General features: G+C 48.9%; 1 protein-coding gene across 10 annotated transcripts in view; it reads right to left on the reverse strand.

Annotated features, from left to right (window-relative positions):
- CHD3 (chromodomain helicase DNA binding protein 3) overlaps window positions 1-25,662 on the reverse strand; it is a 1,503,198-nt gene that overhangs the window by 1,188,892 nt on the left and 288,644 nt on the right. For all 10 annotated transcript variants that reach the window (XM_069218663.1, XM_069218665.1, XM_069218664.1 and 7 more), the window contains exon 8: window positions 11,578-11,789. In XM_069218663.1, the coding sequence (XP_069074764.1) occupies window positions 11,578-11,789 (212 nt within the window). The remainder of the gene's footprint in view (window positions 1-11,577; window positions 11,790-25,662) is intronic.

Below are 25,662 nucleotides of genomic sequence, written 5' to 3' on the forward strand. Positions count from 1 at the left end.
GTGAAACTGGGGGTATATTTGGTGTAAGGCCAGCATCCTCAACTTTTCCTTTCCGATCCATTTGTTGGCAATCTTCAGGTCTAGAATGGGTCTGAACTCTTTCTTGTCCTTTTCTGGAATGAGGAAGTACCTTGAGTAAATGCCTTTTCTCCACTGGTTGAGGGAAACAGGTTGTACTGCTTTATTTTCCAGCAGGATGGAAACTTCCGCCTTTAGAAGGCAGAGATGGGAGGTGGTCAACTTCAGCAGAATACTTAGTGGTGGGGTGGAAAACCTGAGACAATACCCATGTTGTACAATGTTCAAGACCCAAGCGTCTGCTGTAATTTGTTCCCACTCTGCCATGCAGAGTGGGAACAGAGTGGGAACAGAGTGGAGCCTGAAAACGGCAGGTTCTGAATGCGTTCCTGAGCGTCGGGTTTCAGTGTTGTTTTTCGAGGCCTACTGCCGTCAATGTGTCTACCTCAGCCTTCATCCTTGCCATTTTATCGCCGGCGTGAGTGCTGAACAGAGTGGAGCCTGAAAACGGCAGGTTCTGAATGCGTTGCTGAGCGTCGGGTTTCAGTGTTGTTACATGCAGCCAGGAATGCCTCCTTTGCGCTACCCAATGGCAGTACGTATTTGCACAGAGTAAGGGTGAGTCCGCCGCTGCACTAATGATCTGGTTAGAGACCATGGCACCTTCTTGGATAATCTCTGAAAAATCCTCCTTCTGATCTCTCGGGAGGTGGTCAGCAAATTGGAGTAGGGACTCCCACAGAGCCCTATTGTATCTGCCCAAGAGGGCTGTTGTGCTTGCCGCCTTCATGGAGGTTTCGGCCGAACTACAGACTTTGCAGCCTGTCTAATCCACCTTTTTACTCTCTTTGTCAGGACCAGAGGTAGTAGATGGAGACATAGGGGGTCATTCTGACCCTGGCGGTCATTGACCGCCAGGGCCAATGACCACGGAAGCACCGCCAACAGGCTGGCGGTGCTTCCTGGCCAATTCTGACCGCGGCGGTAAAGCCGCAGTCAGAAAAGGGAAACCAGTGGTTTCCCGCCGGTTTTCCCCTGGCCAAATGAATCCTCCATGGCGGCGCTGCAAGAGGCTGGCGGGAACGGTTGTCGTGGGGCCCCCTAACAGGGCCCCAGCAAGATTTTCAGTGTCTGCTTGGCAGGCACTGAAAATCGCGACGGGTGCCACTGCACCCGTCGCACCTCAGCAAATCCGCCGGCTCCATTCGGAGCCAGCTTCATCTTTGCTGGGGCTTTCCCGCTGGGCCGGCGGGCGATCTTTTGCAGATCGCCCGCCGGCCCAGCGGGAAAGTCGGAATGCCCCCCGCGGTCATCTGACCGCGGGCGGTGTTTGGGCGGTTTCCGCCCGGCGGGCGGCACCCGCCGCCCACCGGGGTCGGAATGACCCCCATAGTGTGAGATTTGGGGGCAGCCAGTATTAACACCGAATCAGGTGTAGGATCGGAGGGCAGAAACAAAGGGTCTTGTTTAGGAGGACGATACTTTGTTAGTAGTCTGGAGGAAGCAGACTTAGTCGTAGCCAGCGTAAGGAAGGCTACCATAGCGGGTTTCAGAAGACCAGGCCCTAGTGGTAGCAAAGGTCTGGTGGCTATGCACTGCTGGAGAGTCTCGAATATATTCGAAGTAGATGGAGTTGGGACAGCCATCGGAATGTTCAGTTTCGCCGCACCTCGTACTAGAACTTCAGGAAAGGTGTTGATATTGTCAACCGGTGAGTAACAAGGTTGAGGTGTATCTGTTAGTGTAGGTGAATAGTCTCTGGTGGAGGACGGAGAATCTCTATGATAGTAGGCACATGATCTTGATCTTCATTGAGATCTGTGGTGGGAATGTCTTGACCTTGAACGGCCAGATGACTGATGGCCATGACTAGAATGGTGACACGATCTTGAGCACGGTCTGGGAGCTGGGGCGGTGCTACGCATTTGAGGCACCAAAGGTGGTATGGGTGCCAGGAGAACTGGAGCAGCCAGCTGCAGCGGAGTCAGGCTTTGTGAAGGTTGAGGAGGAGGCGTAGCAGCCAGTGGAGGAGAGGTGTGAGGAGAAGGCAATGGAGGAAGAAGCACCAGAAAAGGAGAGACATCTCTGGAATGGTGAGATTCCGATGAAGAATAGATCCTTCTCCGTTTCTGCCTCCTTGACGTAGTGAGACTCTTCAACATCGATCTTTCTCTCCAACTTTTAGGTGTTGACGTTGAGCGGGATCTCGACGTCAAACTGCGACGTTGGCGCTTCTTTTGGCTCAACGTCGATTCCAACAACGGTGATTTACCCCTCGACGTCATGTGCAGAGTAGCTGGAGTCCCCGATGTCATGCGGCGTCTTGTCGTCGAGCGGCAACGTTTGTGCAAAGTCGAGCCAGACATCGAGGGCAAACATGTCGGCACCATACCTCCTCTCAACGTCAACCTTCTCAGACCTTCCACGTCCTCTGGAGACTGAGTGAAGAACACTGGTGGAAGACTGACCTTCCTCTCACTCAGATGTCCCACTGGCTTCTTGCTGATGTCGTCTCTCTGCTCTCCCTTGAAGGCGAATCTTCTCCCTGTCACGCAGTAAACGCTTGGAAAATGACTTGCAGATGTGACAGGAGGCAGGAAGGAGTGAAGGCGGCAGATGTTACAAACATCATGTGAGTCTGTTTTGGCCTATTTTCTGCCACATCTTGGGCATTTGTCAAATACAGAAGCCATTTTTTTCTGGGAAAAATGCCTTAATTTCTGTCTGAAAAAGACACAAATCAAGAAAGAAAGACAAAGGACGTCAAATGAAACAGCTGTCACTGTGATTTTCACTCAAATTTTTAAGAAAAAACCTGTCAGCAGTAGTTGGAAAAAATAATTGACGTAACTGCTTCTCCCTAGGCATGATGGGATATTGGAGGACTGGCTGTTCTTAAAGTCACAGTCTCCTTTTTCTTCATTTGGTAGGCAGCCTATGAGCTACACTGCCCTGCACTCCATCACTGTTTTGTATCACACAAAGATTTGTGAAGGATTTTTTCTGCTCAATTTCCAACTCATTCATGCATTTGAATGCATGTGCCTTTACTCTGTCTTTTTTAAAGCAAACTGGATGAAGAATTTTGGACACTGTAGCCTTTCCTTTAGGCTGCACATGGACATTCTTAAGTGACTTTGCAGGCCTTCCTGAAGTAAGGCAAACATGAACAATTAAGAAGTTATATTGGAAAAAGTGCTCCGGGTCCCCGTAGGTGGGTGGAACTATTCAGCGCTTATGACTATACATGGGAATCCCCTATGAGAGAACTTGTACCAGCCCTTGTTTGTTGATATAATGCATAGTAGTGGTGTTGTCTGTGCAGATGAACACTGCTGATCCTTGTCAAGAACGCTTTAAAGCTAACTGCACTGCTTTGAGCTCCAGGAGACTCATGCGATGTAACTAAGCTTCTCATTTGCAGCTGACTTGGAAATCTTGAAGATGAGTTCCCCGACCCTCTTAGGAAGCATCTGCTGTGATTGCCAAGCATGGAACTTGAGCTATGAAGGATAGGCCTGTGGAGAGATTTGTCTCCCGAATCCACTGAGAAAATGCAGCTCATATCCCTGGAGTTATTAGAATTGTATTGTCGAAGGATACTTTTGTGCTCTTTCTGTAATGGTGGCATTTGAAGGAGGCAGCATGGCGTCAAAGAAATGCATGAGGACAACAGTCCTATGAGTGTTTTGAACAGGTGAACGGAAAGTGACATTTTCCGAGTACAGTCCTTGCCAAGTGCATTAATTTTAATTGCCTCACTGCTGTTGGATATGCTTTGTCCTTCGCTCTATCCATAGTAGTCACCAGGACGTAATTTTGGTAGACAGTTGAAGGATGGATTACTGTGGGTTCAAAGTAAGGCCTAATTTGTTGAAAAGGCATGGACATGCCCTGGCTGATTTCTTTGCAGCTTGAAGGGAAGGCGCTTTGACCATCCAATCATCTAAGTATGGGGGCGACTTGGTGTTTTTACTGTCTCAGGAATGCGGTCACTAGAGCCAGGCACTCGTGAAAATACAGTAAGCTGATTTTCGACCAAATGAGAGAACTTTGAACTGATAATGGCTGTTAGCTACCATGCACCTCAAAAGTTGGCAAAGGTATGAACTTCTTGGAGTATGAAAATAAGCACCTTGGAAATCTAATGTCATATAATCTCCAGGGTTCGGATATTGAAGTATGTCTCTAAATATGACCATGCAAAATGTCTGTTTTCCTAGATATTTGTTTAAGTTTTGCAAATCCAAAAAGGGTCTTCATTCCCCCGACATCTGCATGATCAAAAAGAAACAGGAGTAAAAACCCCTTCCTTTCTGGTTTCCAGGGAATCGTTCTACAGCTCCTTTGTAGAGCATGGATTGGACTTCTAACTTAAGGAGATTCAGATGCTTTTGCAGTGACGTTAGGGGTGGAGTCAGAGGCAGTTTTTGAATGAATTCCAGTGTATGACTGTATGTAATTAGGTCCAAAACCCACTGGTCTGTTGCATTTTCTCTCCATTTACACAGTTGATTGGAAATGTTGCCTATGAGGCATAAAAGATGAAAGAATTGTATCTGGTGCCTGTGTTCTGTCACTGTCACCTTCCCGTGTCCTTACCCTGTGGAAATTGCTTTCATCTCTGGATCCGCCTTGCATAGGCTGCTGAAGGAGATTGTCACTGTTGGTATTAGGGTAGAGACTAATGGGATGTAGGTTGGTTTGTCTGAAACCTGCATGGTTGATAACCATCCCTACAAGTGAACTGCCCACTTCTCCTGGCACCACGAAAAGGTAGTTTTCTATATTGCAGCCCTGACTGATTGTAAAGCACTGTCGATTTGGTTCCCAAAAAGAGCTTCACAATCATATGGAAGATCTATACTTTTTCTCTTTTCTTAAGGTGTGAAAGAAGTTGCCCTCAGCCACCCTTGCTTCCATTAAACAGCTGCCCCTGCTATCTGTCTAAATCCTCTGGGCGCAATGTATATAGCACAGTCAATGGTTTCGGAAGACGCTCGCTATCTTTCTAGCAGGATTTTCTTGGCTTCTGATTTAACATCATTTGGTAGACGTACTATGTCTAACCATATTGGTCGGTCATATCGCCCAAGTATTGCAAAGAATTAGATACTCTCACTGTTAATGCTGTCATAGATGAGAAACGTTTTCCGATATTATCTAAGCACCTTCACGCTCTATCAGGTAGTGCGAATATCAGCGCTGATGGGATTTTGAAAGGCATTTGGCTGCTGTTGTTACTACTGAATCAGGCCTCGTGTGTCCAATTAGTCAAGTTGGGGACTTCTCAGTGCTTTATATTTTTCGTCTAAATGTGGCAAAACTGCAGCCACTGTTGCTGGGTTTTTCACAGTTTTAATGCCTTCCTCTTATGTATTGGAATACATTTTATGCTTTTGTGAAATGTCTCTTTGAAATTGTACAGTAAAAAGTCTGAATGTTTTGCGGTCATAGGAAGGTCAAATCTATTTGCTGCTCTTTCTAAGAGATTGTGAAATCCTTCTATATTTTCAGGTGGGGAATCAATAGGTTGTGGTGCTTAAGATGATGAAACCGGAAGTAATTAATCATCCCACTCAGTACCTAGGTCTCTCACTTCCCCCTCTTCTCTTTCTTCCTCTAATGGCATAGTATTGTCTACTGGAATAATTTTTGATTGTGGTGTATACCTTGAGAGGTAGCTGCTGGTAGTGGTAGTATACGTGCCATATGTGGAGCTGAAGGCTGTATATGTGTTGAAGTGGGAGGCACGGTCACCTGTCAAGTTGAGTCCAATGTAACTGGGAATCTTTTGTGGCAGTCTGTGAGCTTCAGTTGCAAGTCTGCTACTAGTGCTCTTGATACACATACCACGTCCTCCTGAAACTCCTATTGCGGAAATTATTGGAATTCAGTTTCATAATGTGGCCCAATGATTTACAAGGATACTAATCCTGGCCACAGTAATGTCTCCTTTCTCTTTGTCATCCTGATGATATTTAATGTGCACCTCTGATGGACTATGTGTGGACCCTTGTTGTAAGACATGTCCTTTTTAAGACGATGAATAGGTGGTAAAGGGGTACTTTACTTGGAGATGCGTGCTCTGTGTAGGAAGCTGGCTCTGTATATACTATATCAAAGTGAGATATAGTGTGCACAGAGTCCAGGGGTTTAACAGATGCTAAAGTAGATAATACTAATGCTCTCTTTTGGGGCAGTGTGGTCGAGCAGTTAGGCTTAACATAGGGTACTGCACAGCATTTGTTGTACACACACAAACAAAAGAAGAAGCACACACTCAATGACAACTCCAGACCAATGGTTTCTATACAGCAAAAATATATTTTCTTAGTTTATTTTTAGAACCACAAAAAAAGTTGTACTTCAAGTAAGTACTTCAATAATTTGTATTTCACACATGTATCAACAGTACTTTGTTTGAAATAGGTACGTAATACAGTTTTTGAACTATTGGCAATAATCTGTTTTAAAAATGGACACAGTGCAATTTTCAGAAACAGTTCATGGGGGGAAGAAAATTTACATCGTTTTACAGGTAAGTACAACACTTACTGTTTCAGTCTCCAGGTTTTAGGAAGTCCACCAGTTAGGGTTCAAGTTAACCCCAAACACCCACCACCAGCAACACAGGGCCGGCCGGGTGCAGAGGTCAAAGTTGAGCAATTTTAACGTGGGCACTCGGAATCAGGCCTGCCTGCAGGTAGGTACCCATGGCTCTAAGGGCAGACCAGGGTGGATTGAAGAAGCACTGGAGGGGCCACAAGTAGGCTCCAAACACACACCCTTAGCGGCACAGGTGAGGACCGGTGCAGGGTGCAAACAGGACGTCAGGTTTCCAATGCTGGTCTATGAGGAGACCCCGGGGGTCACTTAGAGGCTGCAACTGAGGTCCAGGGTGGTGTCTCAGGCACACCACCGGTCGGACAGGGAAGAGGGCTGCCTGCTGAATGTAGATGCACCAGGTGTCGGTTTCTCCAAGGTCTGGGGGCTCCAGGTGCAGTGTGTCTTTAGGCGTTGGATATCTTCGTCCAGAGCTTCACAGTCAGTAGGGTCCTCGTGATTCCCTCTGCAGGCGTTGTCGTGGAGGGGTGGAGAGGTCAACCCACGGTGAGCACGTGCTCACAATCGCCCGAGGACCCTCTCTTACTGGGTGTACCACCTGGACACGGACCGTGGCAGTCAGGTGCACAAGGGTCAGGTCTCACGCATCCGGAGTGAGGTGGGAGTCCTTGGTTGTAGGTTTTTTTTTTTTGACAGAGCCACTGTCTTCTGGAGCTCTTGGTCCTTTTGGGTGCAGGGCAGTTCTTTGGAGTTGGGCAGAGGTCGTTGGTCCCACTGGACGCGTTGCTGGTCTTTTGCAGGTTCTTTGAAGCAGGAAACAGGTCGGTAGGACCGCGGCCAAAGCAGTGGTCATCTTCCTTCATCTCTGCTGGGTGTTTCAGCTAAGCAGTCCTTCTTCTTCTTGTCAGGTCACCAGGAATCTGGTGAGCTAGGTTCAGGGAGGCCCTTAAATCCTAGATTTAGGGGCCTTTTAGGGGTCACAGGGCAGTAGCCAAATGCTACTGTACCTGAGGGTGGCTACACCCTCCTTGTGCTCACTCCCTTTGGGGAGGGGGGTCATAAACCTAATCCTTTTGGTCCCTGTCCTCCAAACCAAGATGGAGGATTCTGCAGGGAGGGGGTCACCTCAACTCTGGACACCTGGGGTGGTCCTGGCTGGGGTGGTCACTCCTCCCTGTTTTCCCAAATTTTCCCACCGGACTTGCTGTCAAAAGTGGGGCTTTGTCCGGGAGGTGGGCATCTCCACCCTGGGGCACTGTAATTCAAGGCTTGAGCCTTTGAGGCTCACCGCCAGGTGTTACAGTTCCTGTAGGGGGGAGATGTGAAGATTTGTTTTTGGAAATCCTGACAAGATGGTGTGGTAGGTTCAGATTTTGATGTTTCTGATTTTTTTGAGGAGATGCCCTGCTTTTTATGTTTAGGAGGGTGTTTGTCAGTGGGACTTCGGTCCTTATAAGACCTATGTTTTTTTTAAGCCTTTTCAGGAGATTCCTGAGATAGATGAACTTTGGACCTCTCCCTATTTTGCACTCTCCTGGCAGAGGAGGAAGAATCCTCACTATCCTCCCCAGAAACTGGGCTATCCTTGTCTTTTAATTTCTGAAGTGTAGGAAGCTGGCCTGGTGTGTGGTGGGTACCCAAGGTACTTGCACCTCATACCAGGTATCCCCTCTTAGTGAAGTGTAGGCAGTGTCTAGAAGCCAGGCTCTCTAGAGGTAGCTGTAAATGAGCAGCCAAAGGCTTATCTAGGAGACATGCAAAGCTCATGCAATACCACTGTAGTCACACAGCACTTACACACATGAAAGAAGACACTCAGTTGTATAAAAATAAAGGTACTTTATTTTCGGCAGATTATCACAAATCACTAGACAGGTGACCCACCCTTAGGAAATAGGCATAGAAAAGATTAGAAAACAGTGCAAACAGTTATAAACGATTGTGACCCTAGGGGGAGCACAAACCATATAATAAAAAATGGAATGCGAACAAGGTACCTCCAACTAGGCAAGTAAGATGTGTAGAGGGGAGCTGGGGGTATTAGAAAACCCCAAAGGTAAGTACCACAGTACCACCCCCAGTGACCAGGAATGCAGGAGTAAAACACTGGATTTTCTCCAAACCATCCAAAAGGAGGAAAAGAAGAAAAAGAAGACACCCAGAGGAGACTGCAAGAAAAACAGAGGTCGAATTCTGAAGAAAGAAGACCTGTGGAGAGAGGGGACCAAGTACAAGAGTCACAGTGGAGTCCAGGAGAAGTAGGAGGTACTACCCACCCAGCTGTGGATGCAGGAGTTGGTCGACGGTTCTGAACAACAGGTCAGCACTGCAGCCAAGGACCCGGTGAAGGATTCCAGATGGATGCAGAAGATGTCCCACACCGGGAGGAAGATTGCAGACGGGTGTTGGTGCAGGATTTCCACCAACAAGCCTTGGCAAAGGCAAACTCGTGGTTAGTGGAAAAGAGGTGCTGCCGGGGACCAGCAAGGCCCAGTAGGACTCAACCCAGGAAGGAGAGTCACAGGGGTCCTGCAGCGTTGCAGAATGTCCACAGGAGCAGAGGCAGCACCCACAGGAGTCCCACAGGACGGGAACACAGAAGCCAGAGAAGAAGCTCAATCATCACTACAAAAGTGGATCCCACGCCGCAGGAGAACCACGCAGAAGGCTGGGATTTGCAGGAAGGAGTTCTGGGGACTGGAGCTGGACATCGCCTGAAGATCCCTTGGAGGAGATGCAAACAAGCCTTGGCCGCTGCAAGAGACGCAGTGCATGAGGGTGCTGTCCTGCGTGGGATTGCAAAGGCTTACCTCCACTAAAGTTGGAAAGCTGGCAGAGAGGACCAAAAGCACTACTCAGGACCACCACCACCACGCAGCCGGTCATTGCTTGTTGTATGTGCCTGCGGTTGGAGGGAAGTGACTCCTTCACTCCAAGGGAGATTCCTTCTTCTTCTTGTGCAGGAGGAAGAGTTGTAGTTTTCTGAGGATGCATGGTGAGGAAACTGTTTCAAAGCTGGCAGGAACTCTGGATACAATGTTTCAGAAGAGTCTTCCTCGTGGATCTCCAGGGTGTAGGTTCCTAGAGGGTCCAATCGCAGTTCCAGAGGGCAGAAGTCGAAGTAAAGGTTGCAGAGGAGTCCTGCTGGAATCTTGCAAGCCGAATCTAAGGACCCACCCCCAGAGAGAGACCCTAAATAGCCCTGAAAGGGGGACTGTTCACCTAACCAGGTAAGCACCTATCAGGAGGGGGCTCTGAGGTCACCTGCCTGGCCTGGCCACTCAGATGCTCCCAGAGTTCCCTGCCCACCTTGGAAACAAGATGGCAGAACCCAGGGACCCTCTGGGAGAGCTCTGGACACCACCCCTAGGGGTATGATGGACAGGGGAGTGGTCAGTCCCCTTTCCATTGTCCAGTTTCGTGCCAGAGCAGGGACTCGGTGTGGACTGGTTTATGCACAGAGTGCACCAAATGTGCCCTTCAAACCAAACCAGTTGCTTGGGGAGGCTACCCTTCCCAAGCCAGTCACACCTATTTCTAAAGGGAGAGGGTGTTACCCCCTCTCGCAAAGGAAATCCTTTGTTCTGCCTTCCTGGGCTTGATCAGATCAAACAGCAGGAGGGCAGAAACCTGTTTCCCGGGCAGCTGGCTACCCGAGAAACCCTGTAAGAGTCCACAGGGATATCCTGGAACCCCAATGTCCTGGGTTCCTAGGTACCATATACTAGGAACTTACATTGGGGGTCAGTATGCCAACTGTGGGAAGAAAAAGGTACAATTTAGAGAATAGAGCAAAACTACTATTGTCCTGGCTAGCAGGAACCCAGTAAACCCAGTAAAACACAGCCAAACATACTGACAACAGGCCGAAAATGGGGGTATAACCATGCCAAGAAAGAGGGCAATTTCCTACACGAAGCCCTAGAAGCAATCTCCCCTCTCAACCGTTTAAGGTTTTTGAAGAAAACGTATGACAGATTCAGCAATCTTTTATCATGTGAGATGGGTAGAGACAATATATGCAGTCCCAGGGCTAGTCCCCAGAATGCAGTTTATTCTTCCCACAGGATTCACATGGCCTGAAAAGATATTTTTTATTTGGATCTGACATTGTAGGCAGTCAGACTTGTCCAGAAGATGTTAGTTGTTCATAGTAAATAATGCAACAAAGATAATTTCTTTGAAATCCAATAGAAGATATAGTTGAACTGAGTTGAGCTTGGGGAGACTCTCTTACACAATGTGCAGTAGAAAATCCGAGAAGAAAGCCTCTGAGGGGAGTATTTTAGAGGGTGCTGCAACTGACTGTTTTCAAAAGATAGGGATATGTTTTTAAAGTGAGGGTTCATAGCCTTTCCAAGCTATCTTTAAATATTATACTGACTTTATAGTTTTAAAATGAGAGTCCCACTTCGATGATGGGGAATGATTCAAACATGTGACTGTGGGGTAACAACAGTCCATGCACCCTCTGCGGGTCAGGGGATGAGCTCCAGGTGTCCCCCTCCAACACTCAGCGCAGGCATTGAGTGCATGAATGTGAACTCATGACTGGGGTCTGAGGTGTGGGGGGGGCCCCTCCATGCATTTTGCAGGGTGCGGGTCCCTCAAATTATGTTATGCCACTGGCATATGAATCTATGAAAGATCCAATACTGGAGAACAGGATTTTAAGGCACACAAGGCGTGTGTGCCGATCCAACCTGTCTATTTGGTCTGTGCTACGTAGAGAATACTGTTCAAAGGCTCCAGTTTTTGTGAGTTTGGCTCTATACAACAGTGGTCTGCAATACTTATTGTTACAAATTCTTTAAAATAAACCTAGGAGTCTTAACCCACCCAGATGAATATTTCACCCTCACTCCAGCTTTTGACATACTTTTATTTTAAATATTTTCTTCTCAACTCAAAATGAAAGCCAGACCTGTTGGCTTTGGAAACACTTTATTGTTCCATTTTCTTGACTTGCATGAATAACCGTGAGATACTCACACAGTGAGGGCAACTCCATTTGCCCATGGGGGCCTTGTCGAGCTCTGGGTCTAGGCATACCAGGTGATATGCCCGGGGGCAGGTGTCACAAAGAATGATCTCGCCACCCTGCTGGCACACCTCACAGTAATCCTGGTGATCAGTTTCATAGCCATCTGCTCCAACTGCTGATACCGTGGGCACTCCAGACATCACATCCTCCTCACTGGGAACTGAGGGAGAAAAAAAGAATGAATGAGTGATAGCGCCAGGCGTGCAGGACCCGGCATTTGGGTCTCAAAACATATCAACTGGTTGCAAAAAGGAGTGCCCAAGAGAAACATCAGTCTTGTACACAGTATCACAGACAGTATGTCATTGTCCTTCATTAATATATTTCCTTCTTCATCTATTGTCAAAATTAAGTGTGTGCATTCTCAGTCAGGCACTGGCGAAGAGATCCTGAACCTTAACTAATTATTACATAAATATATGAATATAGTTAGAACTAAGGTGCCCTTAATATCTATCTGTACAGACACGGATAATTTCACTGAACCAGTAGCACTCATTAAGAGTGCTCGACCCGCTTAATTATTGCATCAGTTAAAATAAGATACCCTGTGGGCTGTCGTTTAACAGCTGTGATAATTATGTCCTAATGAAATATCACACCTTCAAAATGCAGCATAAGGGAAAGTTACTTACCTGTAATTCCATCATTCCTAGAGGCTGCTCGAACTAGCTGAGCACCTAGGAGACGCTATATTTGGGACGTATTTGCCCTGTGGAGTGGGACACGCCGCCGGGGTGGAGTGAGACTCCAACCCCCATCATTCCTAGCGGCAGCGAAGGTCGCTCAAACCAGCTGAGCACCCAGAGGTGCTATATTTGGAACTCTCTTGCCCCTCAGCGTGGGACGCGCTGCCTTGTACTTAGGGTAGAGTGGGACTCCAACCCCCAACATTCCTAGCAGCGGAGGAGGCCACTCGAACTAGCTGAACGCCCGTAGGTGCTATATTTGGGAAGCTGTTGCCCTGCAGCGTGGGATGCGCTCCCTTGTACCTGGGGTGGAGTGAGACTCCAACCCCCATCATTCCTAGCTGCGGAGGAGGCCGATCAAACTAGCTGAGCACCCGGAGGTGCTATATTTGGGATGCTCTTGCCTTGCAGTGCAGGACGTGCTTAGGCAAAGACCAGGCCAAGAGTGGGCCCGTCTGCGCCCATCCGCAGACAGACAAGATTGGGCCCTCCCATTTGGTTTTGCTTCGCAATAGCGACTTGGAACTCTTTGGCTGGTTTTATGTCCTGGAAGCAATGAGTTCACTGGGTTTACCTAGTCTTAACTGTAGCCTCACATATGGTACATTTTGCTGTTTACTTTCATCTTTTGTACACTGTTCCTTATCTGGCCATGGCCATTTAGATACTTTTCTGTCGAACTTTGCCCATGGGTAAGAGAAAGGCAATGTAGGAAGCTGGCTCTGTATATACTATATCAAAATGACATACAGGCCCTCATTATGACATTGGCGGTAAATCCCACTTCCTACCACGCTGACTGCCGCCAACATACCACCGCCCACGGCAGATATCCGCTCACCATATTATGACACACATACACCAATCCGTCACTATTCAGCTACATACACAAATCCGCTAGCCCAATGGTCAGTGATGAACTGGGGGTATCAAAACCCACACGTTACGCCAACAGAACTACGCCCACCACATTATGACCCACGATTCACCACGGCAGATATTCAATGGCAGTAAACCACTGGCGGTACATACTGTCGCGCTCAAAACACACACACACATATAAAACAAAACCACATTGGCCAATTCAAACAACACACACCTGACAACCATACACACACCACGCCCACACACCCACACCACTATAAAACACCCACCCACATTACCCACAAACCTTTACAACTACAAACCATTGGCACGAGACAGACACCAAGACCACAGACAAAACCAGAGCCACACACTACTTACACCCATACCCCACTCATGCACCCCACATCACACACCCCAACACATCACCCTACACACCCTCACCTACACACCTCACACAACACCCATGGTACCACAAAGACACACCCGATTTACAGAGGAGGAGCTAAGGGTCATGGTGGAGGAAATCATCAAGGGTAGAGCCACAGCTATTTGGAGGACAGGTGCATCAGATATCAATAACTAGGAAGATGGAGCTAAGGCGGAGAATCGTGGACAGGGTCAACGCCGTAGGACAGCACCCAAGAACGACCTACAGGGGAAGGTATGTTCCACTGCAGCAAGACACCAACTCGCTGTACAGAGGATTGGCGGTGGACCCCCACCTCCTCCCCCACAACTAACAACATGGGAAGAGCAAGTCTTGGCAATTATGCATCCTGAGGGCCTGGCCAGAGAAGAAGGAGGACTGGACTCTGGTAAGTCAACTCTCTACTACTACTGCCCCCCTTCTTGCATGCCAAGACATACCCCCACCCTCACTACAATCACTCCACCACTTTCCACACACCCCACCATCACATCTCACTTATCCCAATGTCAAGCCCTGCATGCCATACCAATGCATGGACACCACTCACAGACCTGCATGGACACCTATCACTAAAGCATGCACACTAGAGAGAATCAGCTAACACACCATATACCAACTTACACAAGTGAAACCTGACAGGGTAAATCCAACCAAAGACGGCAAGCCACAGATGCACAATATGTCAGACACAGACACAATAACACAGTATTTACATCACCACAGGTACCCCAGCCAATATCAGCGGAGAGGGGGTGCCAGCAATATCCAGTCCCCCCCACAGAAGAGGGCAATAGTGATGACAGCAACTCTGGTCTTCTGGATCTGGATGACTAACCTGGCCCATCAGGGACCTCTGGACAGCCGGTTACCCAGGCCTAGTCACACACCACCACAGAGGCCTCCCATCAGGAAACACCACCACAGCACTCACTGAGCGAACCCACACCTCAGTCCCCAGGACACGTCAATTAGCAGTGTGTCCACCGCTAGAGGGACCCCAGGCCACCCCTCATACCCAAGACAATCAGGGACCTGGGGTCAGTGGCAGTGGGCACATGGTTCAGGGGACAGAGGCACAGGCCAACAGGGAAACTGGGAGGAGTGCTGTGCGCCAGTGGGAGGACAGGCCCAGGAAACCGACTCTCCAGGAGGCACTTGCAGAGATCCTGGGAGCATATCAACATTCCCAGGACACGATGGGCCAGATCCTGGACAACGTGCAGGAGGACAGGCGGCTGCAGGAGGGACAGTACCAGGGGATCAGGGAGGACTTGCAGGCCATTAACAACACCCTGGCCTCCATTGCAGGGGTGCTGGCAGACATGACCAACATTATGAGGGAGGCTGTCTCACACCAGCGGGCTCTTGCCACTAGCCAGATATCTGAACAGCCTTCCACCTCCGCTGCCACTAGTGGACAGGACCAACAGGCCACCAGCACCCCTCCCCCTGCAGAATGTGAACCACCCCACAAACATTCCCTGCGATCCAAATAGAAGATAGAGGCACTTGCCAAGACCCCTGCCAGGAAATTAGATTCTCCTGATCGTCACCCTTGTGTCCCACTCTGTCCACCTTGAACTGCCATTGCTCCACTTCTTATGTCCCCTTGGACAATGCACCTGTGCTACAAATAGACTGGAACTATACCCTGGACTTTCCTCCATCATCACCCCATCCCACTGCATTTGCCCCTCCAAATTTTAGCACTTCAATAAACACCCTTGGAAAAAAGAGAATTTTGGATTATGTCAAATTTTTAAAGTATGTATTCATTTCAACAGGTACAGACATTGCAAGTCAACTGGAGAGAAAATGAGCATAGGTTTATGACCTGTAGCTGGCTGCAGTGATCACACCAGGAGCATATGTGAGGTCACCAACATCTGTAAAATGAATTGCCAAACTGTATAGTAAGTGGCTATAGAATTGGGAAATAACAGCATGCCAGTGCCAAAGAAATTCCCAAAAATGTCATTGAAATGTGAAGTAACACTGTCTTACCTGTGTGTCATTCGAAGTACTGATGACTCATGTTCTGTTGTCCTCATCCTCTGCCTCCTCATCCTCACTGTCCACAAGGTCCACTTCTGCCACACTGGCATCTCCAGCCTCCTACTCCTGCGGAAAAGGCACATGGCGTCTCAGGGCAAGGTTGTGCACCATGCAGAATGCCACTATATTATGGCAGACCTTCTTGGATGAGTAGCACAGTGATCCACCTGTTAGATGGAGGCACCGGAACCTGGCCTTCAGGAGGCCAAAGGTCCTTTCTTTATCATTCTGGTTCGCCCATGAGCCTCAATATAACGTTTTCTTCCCTTGTCCTGGCATTCCTCACAGGGGTCAGCAGCCATGATATGTTTGGGTAACCAGAGTCACCTGAAATACTGAGGGACGACATTTAGCCACACACTATCTTTTATGGCCCACACCATACCCATACACCAACATATACTGGGTGGGGACCAGGGCTCACCTATTAGCCACACCCTGTGCCTCTGTAGTTTGGCCATCACATTTGGGATTCTGCTATTCCTCAGGATAAAGGCATCATGCACCAACCCAGGATACTTAGCATTGACGTGGGAGATGTACTGGTCTGCCAAGCACACCATCTATACATTCATAGAGTGGAAACTCTTACGATTTCTGAACACCTGTTCATTTTGATGGGGGGGACAAATGCAGTATGTGTTCCATCAATCGCCCCTATTATGTTGGGGATATTTCCCATTGCATAGAACTCGGCCTTCACTGTGGCCATATCTTCAACCTGGGGAAAAACAATGTAGCTGCACATGTGTTTAATCAGGGCAGACAACACTCTGGTCAGCACTATTGAGAACAATGGCTGTGACATTCCTGCTGCCAAGCCCACAGTCACTTGGAAAGAACCAGTTGCCAGGAAATGGAGCACTGATAGAACTTGCACAAGAGGGGGGATCCCAGTGCAGTGACGGATAGCAGATATCAGGTCAGGCTCCAATCGGGCACACAGCTCTGTGATTGTGGCCCTGTCAAGTCTATAGGTGAGGATGATGTGCCTGTCATCCATTGCTGCCAAGTACACCAGGGATCTGTACACGGGGGTATGTCTCCATCTCCTATTCATCTGCAGTGGTAGCAATCTATGGGGCAAAATAGTGAGGAGCAGGTCACAAACGGAACAATGGGGCTACAACAGAACTTTGCATGCTGTTAACTTGCAATGGGTAAGTGTGCCTAGTATGGTATGTCTAATTTTCAACAGTGATGCAGCAAATATCCAGGGCCTGCCCCCATCCCCCCTGAAATGGCGTCTGCCTGTCCTGTGTGTAGGGACAGGGGGATGTGAGGTAATTCCGCTGACGTTGTGTGCCGTTGCGGGAGGCGGGTGGGAACCACCGTGCAACTCCTCATTGGTTAACAATGGGCCCTATGGGGTGCAGTGGCCAATGGGGATCTGTGCTGGCAGTGACGGTATGCACCGCCGTGGACATGACCGCCATTTTCTATCCGATTCCTCACTTGCTACCTGATCATCCACAGGAGAGGACCTACAGTGCATGTGCTGCTGTGACCTGTGTCTGAAACCTACCATGGCCCGTGTGACTGGGGAAAGGGCCCCTGCCTTCACTTCTGCAGAGTTGGAGAGACTGGCGGATGGGGTCCTACCCCAGTACGGACTGCTGTATGGGCCTCCAGACCAACAGGTGAGTACACTGTGGGCATGACGCATGTGGCATGAATGCATGGGGTGGTGTGTGTAAAGGCCTCATGTAAGGGGGGTGGGTGGAAGTCCTCTTGGCAGCGTACAGGTTGTGTGCTGGGCTATGTGTGTGCCAATGGTAATGGAAACATGTATGGTGGGCCATATGTGTAACAGACTGGACTCGTTGTCTACTGGTTTTTCCCTGTGTGTATTGCCTCTGCAGGTCAGCACCCATCAAAAGAAGGGTGTATGGCATGCCATCGCCAAGGATGTGCGGACCCTGGGGGTCTTTGGCAGGCGGAGCACCCACTGTTGGAAACGGTGAGACACTGGGCATGGAAGACGGCGGATGCCCAGCTGGGGATGGCCTCCCAACGAGGAAGGGGTGCCTGTCGAACCCTGACCCCCCCGATGGCCTGCATACTGGCGGTGCCCTTTCCAGAGCTGGATGAGCGCTTGAAGGCTTCACAGCAGCCACAAGGGGGGTGAGTACAATGCCCATCAGTACAACCTATGCATGGCAGGGTGGTATCCGGATGGGGGTTGTGTGTCAGTGAGTGCCCCTAGGCCAGGCCTGACATTGCAGCGTAGGTCCCCTGGTGGCTAGGGTTCTGAGGGGATAGTCCTGCTACCTAGCTTGTAAGCATCCACTACTGGTCAGGGCTGCGTGGGTCCCAGGTGTGCTGCATTTGGAGGTGTGTGCCCCTCCCCATACCTTGGAAGCTAACTTTTTCTCTGGTAGTGCTATGGCATATTGTGTAGGCCTGTTCCCTGTGTGTGAGGATGCTGTGTACACCAACGGTGGTGTTGGTGCAGCCACTGACCAAGTGTATCATTTGTCTCTCCCCCCCCTTATTGTTTTGACATCCTGTCCTTATGTGCATTGGCATCACCTGGCGGAGGAGCAGACACACTGGCGACAGAGGGAGCTGCATCCCACAGGACTGAGGAGGCAGAGTCCACCGACATTGAGGGCACCAGTGGGATGGAGGGCAATATGAGCACCACGGCGGAGACTGGAGGGGACCGTTCTGACACAGATACCTCCACCGATGGAAGCTCCCTGGTGGTTGCGGACATCTCTGTAACCACTCCAGCTACAGGTACAACTGCAACCCCCTCGTACCAGCACTGCGCTCCCAGCAGCCTCTCATCGAGTTGCCTGTGCCCGCTCACCCAGGAGGGTGGGCATCTCCTTCGCCCCAGGCACCTCAGGCCCTGTCCAAGTGAGCCCTGCTGCCCTGAGTGAGGAGGCTGTTGACCTACTGAGATCCATCTTTGTAGGGCAGTCAACCATTGTGAATGCCATCCAGGGCCTGGCAGCCCAGATGCAACAGACTAATGCATTCACACTGGATTGGTGGCTCAACAGAGATCGATTCAGGCTCTGGCCTTCTCTCTGATGGCAGCCATTGTCCCTGTTTCTACCCCCCCTCCAACTTCCACTTCCCAGTCCCATTCTCCACAACCCCCAACCCATCCCAAGCACACAGGCACACGAGCTTGCACACAAGACAACTCACAAGAGTGGTTCAGGCAAACACAAGCACCACACTTCATCCCACAGGTCTCACACAAACATCATCCAGATGCAGACATACTAACATCCACAATTTCCACTGTCTCCCCCTCCTTCTCCTCCACCTCCAACCCAGTTCCGTCCACACTCGCACCTGCATGTACATCATTATCTACTACCAGCATCACCACCACACCAAGCAGAATACACACCTCACTGGCAGACACCTCCACAACAGCCATGCACACGTCCCCTGTGTCCTCTCCCACTGTGGCTGTCCCCCTCCCCCAAGGTACACAAACACAAGCACTCAGACACCCAACAGCCATCCACCTCCCAACAGCATCCAGCCCATGCACCTGCACCCAAAATCACCAGGCACCTCCAAAAACCACTCCCTCTTCCTCTACTCCCAAACCTTCACCCTCTTCCTGCCCCAGTGTCCCTAAAAAACGATTGCTATCCCCCACTGACCTCTTCCCTACCTGCCCCCCTATTCTGCACGTCTGGCCAGGATGGGAAGAACCCAGCCAAGCACCTCAGCCACCCAGTCCACGGGCCCAGTCGTCACCATATCCACTTGTGGTAGAAAAGGATCCAGGGCACATGCCCTGAGGGTGAAGGAGCCTGCCCAACCTGCTGCCAAGAAGGGAAAGGAGCCTGCCCAAGCTGCTGCCAAAAAGGGAAAGGAGCCTGCCCAAGCTGCTTCCAAGAAGAGAAAGGAGCCTGCCCAAGCTGCTGCCAAGAAGGGAAAGGAGCCTGCCCAAGCTGCTGCCAAGAAAGGAAAGGAGCCTTCCCAAGCTGCTGCCAAGAAGGGAAAGGAGCCTGCACCAGCAGGCAGAAAGAGCAAGGGGCCTGGGGCAGGAACTGTGAAGGAGCCCCCACCACCAACCATGGTTGTGCAGATGCCGAGGTTGCAGGGGATGGGCAGGAGCCTCCCCCCCAAGCACCATTACCACCACCACCTCCAGTGAGCAGCCATCCGAGGATGCAGGGGATAGGCAGGAGCCTCCCCCGCCCCCAGCAGCACCACCAGCTCCAGTGAATAGCCATGCAAGGTCTCAGGGGATGGGCAGGAGCATCCCCCCAGCAGCAGCACCACCACCTCCTCCAGTGAGCAGCCGTCCTAGGTTGCAGGGGATGTGCAGGAGCCACCCCCCACCAGCAGCAGCAGCACCACCACTGAGCAGCCGTCACCGCAGGCGGACGGTATGTAATCCTGCCTTCATGGGCTGCTGTGCGGCCTGCCTCCTGCAAATCCAGTGGGTATGACACCCACCTGAGAGACTGTGACCTTGCACTCTCCAGGATCAAGAGCACAGAGCATGGTGTCCCCTCCAGAACCAGTGTAGGAGACACCCACTCGAGAGACTGTGGCCTTGAACTCCCCAGGACCAAGCACAAGCCATGTTGCCCCCTCTAGAGCAAGTGGGCAAGTCACCCACATTGAGACTGTGGCCTTGCACCCCCAGGACCGATCAAAGGGCATGTTGCCCCTCCAGAGCAAGTGGGCAAGTCACCCACTCGTGAGACTGTGGCATTGAACTCCCCAGAAGCAAACGCAGGGCATGTTTCCCCCTCCAGAACAAGTGGACAAGTCACCCACTTGTGAGACTGTGGCCTTGCACTCCCCAGGATCAAGCACAGAGCATGGTGCCCCCTCCAGAGCAAGTGGTGTTCCATCTCCCAGCTGAGGTGCCCCCTGTCCTCCTGAGGTGCCTGCCAATTTACCAACAGATGCCACTGCAGTGTTCTCTCCGTGTTGAGGCAGGTGCCATTTTTGGCCTTGGACTATGGCCTGTAGCCATGTGGACTTCGTAGATTGTGGACTGGGCTGTGTCCCTTTTTGTGTACATATGTATTTATCTCTAGTCTTGCCTCACTTATTTATCTTGATGTGTTGATCCCGTTACATTCACTTTCTCAAAATCGTTTTGTCCTTGCATTATTCATCCGAGGTACGGGGTACAAATGTTTTTGTGATGCAGCTGATTGTGTGTATGATTTTGGGTGGGGGTGGGGGGTGGCGTGTGTGCGTTACTCTCTTTTTCCTCCCTCCCTCCCTTGTGTGCTAGGCATATGTACTCACCATCGTCATCGCCTGCGTTGATGTTCGTGGTGAAGCAGCACGTAGGAATCATAGGGAAGACATGCAGGTCGGGCTCCATGGTGGCATGGTTGTTTCCTGTGTCTCCAATGGTGAGTCCTTTCCCTTCTGTTCAGTGTTTCCTCCAGGCTTTTGATGTTGTTGGTACTGCCCGGGAAAAGGTGGCAGTTTAGAATGTCATAATATGGTGGGCGGAACATTGACTTCCTCCTGGCTGTAGACACCTACCCCCATGGTGGCTGTTGTTTCCACCCTTGCGGTCAGTGTGGTACATTGGCTGTCTATCTGAGATAACACCGCCATGGTCATAATTTGGTGGTAATTACCGCCGGCCTGTTGGCGGTATTACCACCATATTAACACCAGGGGAGACCCCTACCAGTGTTAGGGAAGGAATTCTCTGGCACTGATAGTGCCTACCGCCATGGTTTTTGTGCTGGTAAGATTGCCACGAAAACCATGGCGGTAGGCAGGGTCATAATCTCGCAGGTGGGACAGTGACGGCCGCCTGGCTGGAGACCGGAGTCTCCAGCCCAGCGGCTACTACCGCCCTTGCGGACAGAGTGGTACATTGGCGGTTCAGCTTGAGCCAAACCGCCAATGTCATATTTTGGGGAAAGGTACCGCCATCCTGTTGGCAGTACCTTTCTCCAAAATACCGCCGTCCGCCAGGGACATAATGAGGGCCTCAATGACTTAACTCCAGGCCAATAGTTTTTATGTAGAAAAATATTCTTTTGTTAATTTATTTCTAGAACCACAAGATTCATTTAGCAGGTAAGTACATTAAATGAAAGGTACTCTGCATAGAAATACTCAGAACTTTGAATGGAATCAACAATGTACACAGTTTTCTTTAAAATGGCAAAGCTATTTCAAAAGTGGACACTGCAATTTTCAACAGTTCCTGGGGGAGGTAAGTAAAGTACAGTTTTTGATGTTAGTAACAAGCTTAGAGGTTCAATCTCCAGGGCACAGGTAGCCCACCGTTGAGGGATCAAGATAACCCCTTAAAAAGCAAACTACAGATAACTGAATAGCTTGAACTTATTGAAGGATTTCAACTATTGTGCTTCGAAGAGATCTGGCAAGTGGACCCTGTACATTTAAACGGTTATAACATTTCATACCCCAGCCCTCCCATCCACTTTTGGAAGAGCAAAAGGGGGCCTTTGTACCTACGCTGTCATTAGTAACCCTCTTACTGAGGTCTGCTTGACTACATCTAATGTGTGCTTTCAGATTATCACTGCCAAGTTGTCGGCCGCACTTCTGGCAGTGGTAAACTTTTATAATAACTTAGTTATAATGGAAGTATATTCAGCACACTCAAGCAATTAGATTGGAACTTATGACATTGCTCAAGAGACCTAATGTGGACTTGATAATTCTGTGCAGTGGTAATTTCAACGTTAATTTGTGTCAATCTCAATTGGCTAAAATCTGTGGGTTTCCTAATTACGATGATGGGGCATTATCACATTTTACTCACTCTGGATATGGCGACCTCCTTAATGATTTTTTATCTCAGTACAATCTGGGTTTCTGTAATGAACTTTGTCCTTCATCTATCCCTTTTGCTAGCACCTTTAATGGTAGGTGGGCTAACACTGTTATAGACTACGCACTATTTCCGTTGCATTATTCCGGGATGAAACAAGAGTTTGTCACTCATGAGATTGCCATGAGTGACCATTATCCCCAGAGTTTCCTTGTAGTGTGTGGTGACAATGACATTTTATAGTTGTAAACCGCATATTGTGGATAATATTGAAACCACCGGTACCAGGAGCTGTAACCTTTGGTGGACCAAGACTGACTCCGATAAATTCTTAAAACACCGGATGGCTTCCCACAGAGATGCATTCTTTATCTGTTTAGATGAGAGGTAGTTAAAAGTGGCTTATCTGGGCATACTAAAAATTATTCTGTGAAAAAAGGTGGCTTGTTAGACTCGTTGTGCTCACAGGCTCACAAGAGGTTAAAATTGGCCCTGCAAAAGGTGCTTAGGGCAGAGCCGAGGTACAGACCCTTAGAAAAGACTGTAAGAATGCTTTGGCCTGGAGAAAGAGAAATTTGCAAGATGAGGCCTGGGTGTCACTCTCTGAAGCTAGACTGACAGGAGAGAATAGGGCATTCTGGCAATCAGTAAATATCCCTTTTTGAAAGTCGATGATTCCCCTATGTTGGAGATTGCCATTAAGGAATCCGAATATGTTGACTTCTTTTCAGGTATTCATAAGTATCCTGGGGGACATCACCCTAGTTGGCTATGGACAAGTCTTTCCCTCGTAAACCACCCTCGAGTTTAAGCGAAATTCTATTTTACAGTGGAGGAAGTTGCATTAGCTCTAGAATCTAATAAAACTGGAAAAGTCCCCGGTCCTGACTTCATCCCAGTAGATCAATACAAGGCCAATATCCCCCTGTGGGCTCCGTTGTTGTCCCTAGTGATGCAAGCATGCAACAACTCTGGGTTCTTAACTATCTGTTCCGAATCCCTCATAGTCCCAGTTTATAAAAAGGGTGACAGTCTTAATCTCACCTGTTATCGCCCAACATCCTTATTGGATTCTCTGCTGAAGGTTGTGGGGCAGGTTATTGAACAGACTAGAGGATTGGGCTGAGTCACAGGGGATTTTATCTCAGCTCCAGTATGGCTTGCAACCCGGTATTGGTACGGCTGAACAGGGTTTAAATCTGGCCCTTATTGTATGGAAATATACACAGATTAAAAACAGCAATCTTTATTTGGCCTTTGTCAACTTATCTTCTGCTTTTGGCTGCGTGAATGATGGCGCATAATGACGGGAACTGGAGCGGACTCCCCTTTGGTTGATTTCCTAAGGCATTTTTATGTAGACAACACAGCCATGGTAAAATACGGGATTAAGGGAGATTGCTTGCGTGAGTTTTGCATAGAGAAGGGTGTCAGGCAAGGATACGTTTTAGCACCCTTCTTATTTACCCTATATATATATAATAACTTAGGTCAGGCTGTGACTAAGCAGTATATTGATGTCCCTTTTGTTGGGCGTCAAACTATTATGGCCCTTCTCTACGCGAATGACACTGTACTAATGGCCTGCACCCCCACTGGCCTCCAGTGTTTGCTGAGTGCATTTGCGAATTACATGCGTAACCTGGGACTTTCTATTAAAAAGGGGAAAACTTTTGTCATGAAGTGTTGCAAAAGACCTATAAAATTTAGTAATCCATCTGTTGAAGGCACCCGTATTCAGTTTACTAAAGCCTTCGCATACTTAGGCATAATGATTGATCAGAGAGGTAGCTGGAAGTCGGCTGTACATACCAGGATGTTCCATTAAGGTAAATCTACAATGGCACTTTGTAATTTTTCAGTTGACCTCTTTAATTAAACAAAGTTTGCAATGAGGCCTGTCCTACTTGGGTGTCTGCTCCAGTATCTGAATCAAGACAGTAATGTCTTGTGAAAGTATGTACCAATCTCCAAGTCGCAGCTTTGCAGATTTCGTAGATGGGGACATTTTTCTGAAGAGTTATTGTTGCTGCTTTGCCCCAGTTAGAATGGGCTTTGGGCCTGGTAATCAATTTTCTTATTATCTAACTGGTAGGCAAATATGATGCAGGAAACTATCCATCTGGAGATACTTTGCTAGGAAGCAGCCATCCCTGTTCTGAAGAGTGCAGAGCTCTTTCTGCTGGTGTGGATGGTTTGGGGAAAAACGTAGGGAGTGAGATAGTCTGGTTAATATGGGAATCAGAAACCACCTTAGGAAGGAAACTAGGATGGGTTCTCATTATTACCCTATTCTCATGGAACACTGTGTAAGGCTCTTTTTATGCAGAGAGCCTGAATTTTGCTTATTCTGCGTGCATGCAGGAAGAGGAAGGAGTGTTTCCCGACTGGACGCTTCCTCGTCCAAGGGACATACAAAGCAATGAATTGTGGCTTCCCTCTTCTCTGTCTCCCACTCTGGTGGGAGAAGCATTGCCAAGCACCTAAAAGTGTGGCACACTATAACAAATGACAAATGGGTTTTGAACATTGTTCAAAATGGTTACTCACTCAGGTTCAAATCTCCTTCACCAGTAGTACCACCGAAAGCAACATTCTATTGTCTGCAAGTCTTATTGCAAAAAGAAGCAGACATGTTGCTTCAAAAAGAAGCAATAGAAGACAGGTACAGCTCAAACAGACACTGGAGTGAGAAAAGGCTGAATGGCAGGTTCAAGAAGGCCAGGCAAAGAGGAAGTAGTGGTCTGATGGAAGACTTGTGATGGAGTGTTTCAAAAATCACAGATGATGTTGACACAGGTGTTGCTATGTCTATGTTTAACTTTGTCGCTCCTCCAATCAGCACATCATTGAATGAATTTAAGTCATCCACAGGGGAGACTCTAGCTGGAGGGGAGTCAGACAGTGGTTGTGAGTTCTCCCTTATGGATCAACGAGAAGTTGAAGACCAAGAGGGTGATCTATGCCTGCAGCGGTTGTAGTGACCTGATCTGGACTGAGATCTTCAATGCGTAGATGGTGATCTGTGTGATTGCGCTCCTTTACTTGGTGATCTCTGCCTGTGTGGAATCCTAGATCTGCGTGGAGTCCTAGGGACAGGTGATGGTGTACGCTCAGGCGTTGGTGTATGTCTGGATGGTGAATAGGTTTGTGAATAGTCCGAACCCAGAGACAGATGTCATCATGGTAGATGTGGAGATCATATTAGAGACTTAGCTGCCCCTGG

The sequence above is a fragment of the Pleurodeles waltl genome, chromosome 12 (genome assembly GCF_031143425.1).
Source record: "Pleurodeles waltl isolate 20211129_DDA chromosome 12, aPleWal1.hap1.20221129, whole genome shotgun sequence".
NCBI lineage: Eukaryota > Metazoa > Chordata > Amphibia > Caudata > Salamandridae > Pleurodeles > Pleurodeles waltl.